The 6,579-nt window shown below is 35.9% G+C and overlaps 1 protein-coding gene across 1 annotated transcript in view; it reads left to right on the plus strand.

The window, feature by feature from the left end:
• SLC16A7 (solute carrier family 16 member 7) overlaps positions 1–1,378 on the plus strand; it is an 83,893-nt gene extending 82,515 nt beyond the window's left edge. Inside the window, exon 5 of the mRNA XM_054178013.1 lies at positions 213–1,378. Within this exon, the coding sequence (XP_054033988.1) occupies positions 213–484 (272 nt within the window). The 3' untranslated portion in view covers positions 485–1,378. The remainder of the gene's footprint in view (positions 1–212) is intronic.
• Positions 1,379–6,579: the final 5,201 nt, after the last annotated feature.

A 6,579-nucleotide genomic window follows, 5' to 3' on the forward strand; every position in this document is an offset into this window, starting at 1 on the left:
TCAGCGAGTCCAATGACAATTGCTAGCTTGACTTAACATAGGTTTTGTTAAAGTTACACTGTATAAGAAAATCTGAACGTGCTGAACATGATTTTCTACTCCAACTTCAAAACCAGACAATGTATAAATATTTCTCCTAGGGAAAGATCTGTGTTGCATTGGATATCCTATTCTAAAGACCCTTTTTCTTTCTTTCTGTCTTTGTATTTCAGGTTGGTTAGTGGATGTTACCGGTGAATACCAGTACATGTATTTTGTCTGTGGAGCAATTGTGACCGTGGCCAGCATCTGGTTGTTCATTGGCAATACCATTAACTACAGGCTTTTGGCAAAAGAAAAGAAGTTAGAAGATGAGAAGCTGAAAGCACAGAAGAATGCTGACTTAAAGGAAGCAGAGCCACTAACAAACAATGAGAACGATGATGCCACCAGCAGAGCTGATAAAGCTCTTGAAGATCCTTCAGAAAGAGAAACCAATATTTAATCTGCACTATAGCTCAGAAGGCAACATTTATGACTTCCATTAGAAATATGTCAAGACACAGGCCAAGTTTTGTGGTAATTACGATCAATCGCAGTACTGGATGGGAACAGATTTTTGCCCCATGGCAAGACTCTTAAGTTGAATTACTATCTACAGTTTATTTATTTTAGTGATACAAAATTGAGATTACAGATGCAGGGACTCCATGCAAGTGAGTCCATCAAACTATGATTCTGAACAATCAAGAGTCAGGTAAACCAAACTATACAGCCTTCCAGTGACAGTTTTGCTTCAAAAGTATATCTACTGCAAAAGTATCTCCTGTTTTTCTTTGGGAAGATACTTAGTGTTCATCTTCAGAGTATTGTTAATACCTGTTGAAATAACCTACACAATATGTGTTTGCCACTAATATTAAAGAGAATATAAACTCAGAGATTTGTTTCAAAACAGAGAGAGTACCTGAGTGAAGCACACTGAAACTTCTTTCTCTTTTGTATGCCCACTAAATCAAAAGAGATATATTATGTCTGTATTAGGAATTATAATATGGATATAAAAGTTAAAGCTGGGAGTTGAACAATTGGTGAGCATCCCCTCTAAAATACAATAACCAGCAAAATTACAATATATTCCAGAATACAATATTACAGTATATTCCAGAAAGGATGCTCAGACCTCATTAATGCAAACTAAGCTCTAACTTTAGGTCTTTAAAGATAGGCAACTACATACCATTTCTCACCTCACTTTCCCATGTATTTCATGAAGAGCTACTTCTTTTGTGTAACGCCAGTTTGAGCAAAAATGCTGCAGGGCACATTGACAGGGCCAGTACTGACATACCATTTTTTCTGCAGAATAGTTGTCTACAGTTTTACATGGACACCCATATTCCTTCATGCAAAAGAAAACATAAGTCTATGATTTTTACTTTACAGAAATCATTTAGCATTGCACTTGAAAGCTTAGAGTGCAAGCTTCTGAAGGTGTTAAGTGAAAATATTTATTTTCTATTTGTAAGTGAGGAACTTGCTATTCTTGTAGGAGAGATGCGTATAAATGCCTCAAAAATTGTGAAAATCTAATTTGTTAAATATTTAGGCACCATTTATGCAGGATACACATACACTCAATACTGGGAAAAGGTTATCATTCATTTTAGCCCTCTTTCAAATCTCAAAAAGATGCAAATATATTGGATGGAATGCTAGCAGTGTTGAAGCAACAGTAGCAAAAGGGAAAAAATAGCAAAAGCCTAGCAGATATAGGAGTGCTTTTAACAAACTACTTTCTGAATAGTAGTGTTCAACATGATTATTTTCATTCTTCTTCTAAAGTTCTGGTAGTACTTGCTTTTGTTTTGCTGACTTACCATCTTCTTTACTCTGAAGTTCCACAGTAATGCTGAATGGTTTGATTATCTCAGCACCGTTTGTGGGAGAAGCATCGTGATCTACTTATAGCATGGTACAGAAACTTAATAACCTACATTTTACCTAATTATATGCTGGAAAACCAAACATCTTCTGCAAGTCATGTGATTCAATAGACACATCAGCAAGAAAATATGTGTGTGCACTTAAGAGTTTCAGGACAAAATGCAGGTTAGAGACTCTTAATTTGAGCAGTGAGCTCTGTAAAGGAGAATGATATAGTCCCAGTAAGGGACTATAGTCCCAGTAAGTACAGGTCCTCTCCCAGCCCCCATCTTGAGAGAAGAAATAAATCCATTGCACCTCCTTCTGAACAATAGTCCTACCAGTACCCCAAGAATTAATAACATTGCCCTGTTTTTGGCTATGCAAACATTTAGGGAGAATTTCAGGATCTATGGAGGCCCTACATGCCCAAAGACAAGACATGATGAGGAGTTTCATAGACTCTAAGCTTTCATAGAGTGAGGAATACCAGTTACAAATATTGGATTGTGAAAGATGAACTGAAATTTTAGCTAAAAAGTAATCATCAGGAACATCACTCTGCTCTTGACAGCAAGTGGTAGAAAGGTAGCGATTATCTGAAGAGAGATGAAGAGAGATGAATATAGGGGCTGAACCAAAATGACTAAGGAAAAAATTCTAGGTGCTTATTATTGCTTTGCAAAAAATAGCATGATTAAGAATACAGGTTAGAAGACAACAAATGTCAGTTTTTGACATAAGACCATTAAAAATTGCTGTTCAGTAAATAAAGGACTCAGAAAAAAAAAAAAAAGATTAAAAAAAACCCTTTCAGGAAACATGCTAACAGCTATTCTATGCAGGATCACGGAACACAATGCAACATGGCATAGGAAATAAAGGAAAACCAAAGTTCCTCAAGCCATAGACATACTCAACCACCTGTAACAAAACCTGTTAATATCTCTGAGGAAATAAAAATTAGTATAAGCATAAGCTTCTGCAGATATTACTATCCTTTGGTCAATTGTGTTAAAAATTAGTAGGAGCAAAAGAATTGTTGTACCAGCATTCACCAACGTGCAATTTTACATCCCATAAGGTAAAATGACACAGCAGGCTGCTGGGGTAATGTAAAGTAGGAATTGAGTCAAATGAAATGCTTTCTTAAACTTCTTTTATTATTTTTCCTCTTGATACCAGCAACAAAATAAAATCCACCAGAATGCTCTTGATATTACTGAATATTAAAGAAGCTTAAATCCAGAGATGAATTAAAAAAATTGGAACCATATCTATGCAAAATCTGCCTAGAATTGAAAAACAATAATAATAATAATAATAATAAAAGTGTCTTCCAAATAACAAGTCTTAAAGGGGAAAATCCCTTGTATGGGTAGCTCTTATTTCTAAAAATAATAGTAATGATAAATGGCCTTGAATCAACTCTATACTGAGCAGTGAAGTAGCAGAATGAGTATCACTTACCTTTGAACCCCTGAATATCACTCTTGCACTGACCTGTAATTTGTATTGCAAATGGTTTCACTCTATTTCTGCTTTCAGGATAAGACCCAGGTATATTCCATGTCTCTAAATTCCCCTAGTTTCTATTAATTACCTTGTCTCCAGTTTGGCCCATTGCAGATTCAGGAGTAAGAGATGCCCCTCCCCTACAATGAAGAAATGTCCTCTCAGTCTGTGAGTCATACAACATGAATCTGTTATGCACTATGGCGTCTATAGTCTGTCAGTCAGTACAAGCAAGTCTTTAATTGATCTTAATGTCTTTATACTCATGTATACTTCATCCTTTTCATTTCTCTGCCACAATATCACCTTATAACTGTCATCTTCCTTTATCTTGATCAATCAAGAAAAACAACATCAACATTTTCAAATTAGGAAAAGAGATAACTTCAATATTAATTTTTTCCCCCTATTTAATATCAGGGTTAAATTCCAAGTAGTTTCAGAGTACACTTTTATCTCTGTAGGTTTTTTTGTCATCATACTCTCTGGTACCTAGAGAGTTATTCTGTATGGCTCTTTCTAACTCGTGAGAAAGACTTCTCACCAGTAATTCTCAGTACTTTTTCAATAACCTGTCAAAAGTGCACCCCTCCCGCTTATCCCCATTTGTCTGTGCTTGCATCTGCTGCCAATTCTGTATTTCCATTAAGTTCACAAAATCATCTTTTTATATGAAATCCTGTAGCATAAGTAGTCAGACTACAGTCCTTTTATTTCAGGGGTGTGATTCATGAACTGTTTTGACAGAGTTAGGGAAAGTCTTTGTTGGAAGCACAAATACTGGAAATAGGAAAGCTCATAATTGCTGATAAGCATTCAGAACTAAACTTGACACTTCAGTGAGGGCTTGGCTAGAATACAAAGGGATTAATCTCTTACTAAACTTACCCCTCATTTCATTGGAACAGTCTTCAAATAGATTTGATTTGTTGTTTTGTTTTTAATGATGCTCTGCTTGTGAGAGGAAGTTCAGCTTGCTGCAGAAATGAATGTCAACCATCTCACATGAATGTTAATGGTCTTTTTGTATATCAGCATGCAGTGTTCATATAAAAACTTTTGTGAGTGTGCACATAATTGTTCTTCCCAGAAAACTCTCGATCTTCTTGAAGGTTCCCTATCACCCACCCCATTCTCCATTTTGAAGTAACACAGCTCAGACCTGTAATGTAGTGATTTTTCTTGAATGCTTTCCTATCATTCTCTTTCCTCAAATGCCTAAGTAACATTTTTGCTGGTTTCAGGGTGTGAGTGTTAGTGGTGAGCTATTACTCAGATACACAATAAGCTACAGATACCACATACAGCTAGATTTGGGGTCAGGCAATGGGCTTTCACTCAACAAAGCCAGTGACTTCCATAGATGAAGATCCTGTAACTGATACCGACAATTTTGCCTGTAACAAAATAGAACTGAAGCAATTTGTGTTAGCTTCTTTATAGATAACTATTTTTCTACTCACAGAGAGGAATATAAAGGGAATTTAAAAATAATTCTTTTCAGAGAAGACATACCAGTTTTAACAAGGTTCTCTACATCTTTTTGGGGATGGGTGCTTTTCTGATATTTGTGCACATATATGTATATTGAAAGTGTTCAAATGGATTATCGCTTGTTTTTAATCACAATTTGCATAAACATCGCTATGTAATTTCAATGTAATTTGCATGTTGTTTTGCAGTTCAAGCTTTTCTTGTCATCTTCCTCTCAGTTCAACTTTGGAGACTTGCATGGCTGTTATGTTTTGAGACTGGTGCCTTTAAAACCATAGAATTGAGTCCTCCAGGAGGACCAGAAAGAAGGAGGAAGAGCTGAAAGGAAGGAGAAAAGAGAAAGCACAAATCATGCAGCCTGCCTATAAAGAGACAGCAGAATTATGGGATAGAATAAACAATTTACACTTTTCCAGTCCATCCCTGGACCTTTCTGGTCTTCCTGGAGGACTCAGCTCTATGGTTTTTACAGGCACCACCCTCAAACCATAACAATGGCCCTAGAAGAATACAGTAAACTAAAAGTATAATGGTGAAGCCTGTAAAGACCATTAGACAGTCTCCCAAATATTCAAAGCTGCTTACAGTTCTATTTTTCAGGCAGTGCATATTTGTGACTAAATTCTTTGTATCAATTGCCATAGCTTTATTAAGTTGAAAGACTTAACATATACTGGTGTAGTTTTCACATCAGGAAACTGGTATTAAATCTCATGTGTCATTTAGATATGTGAAGTCTACTGCCTCTTCTCTGACATGCTGGCCCTCCTTCGCTCTGTTTTGTTTCTCTTTTCGTACCTGAGTTAGTGGAATTAAATGTAAACATTACGCAGCCAATACATTCAGATAGCTTTAAAAAGTATTACAGACTTGCATTTTGCATTCCTACCAAAAAAAAGTTAAAAAAATACATGTTTCTTTGGTTTAGAAGTGATACATAATTATTACTGTTATTGTTATTAGGACAGTTGAGGGCGATGGTCACAAAATATTGGAGTGAGACGAAGAACAATGATTGTACATCATATGCTCTGTACATAGCCAGAGGTGATTGTTTCTGCAAAGATATTCTTATTTTTAGTCTGCTAACCATTCTTGCCTTCTAGGATCTAGTACAAAGCCCACTGAAGCTTGCATTAAAAATTTTATCAAAGTCAACAAGCTTTACCAGACATTGGAGGTGAGGTGGCTTCAGTGGAGGTTTCAGCCTTATTTTCTCCGTATCAGACCTCAGGAGTATCAGGTATAACACGCAGCAAATGCAGGATTTGCTGCAGCTGGCAGATTTAGCTATGCCTGCATAATATTCCTAAACAAATCAGTCCCTAAATTAACGCACAATATGCATTGTAACAGTCTATGTAAATAAAATAAACCCGCACAACAAAACCAGCCACCATAGACTCTGAATGTAGGTTATAAAACATAGAGGGCATGTTTAGATAAATACACGAACAAACCTGCTTAAGCCCAAAGGAAATGATGTATTTCCTTTCAAGCCTTCCTTCAGCAGTTTATCATCTTCATTTTTCTTATTTCCAGAGAAAATGATTTGTGTCTTTTGGCAGTGTATATATAGACATATATAAAAGGGAATATATATGTGTGTATGTGTATATATATGTATTCCTTTCTATATAAAACTCTTAATTTATATATATATTA

Source organism: Dryobates pubescens, chromosome Z (assembly GCF_014839835.1).
Source record: "Dryobates pubescens isolate bDryPub1 chromosome Z, bDryPub1.pri, whole genome shotgun sequence".
NCBI lineage: Eukaryota > Metazoa > Chordata > Aves > Piciformes > Picidae > Dryobates > Dryobates pubescens.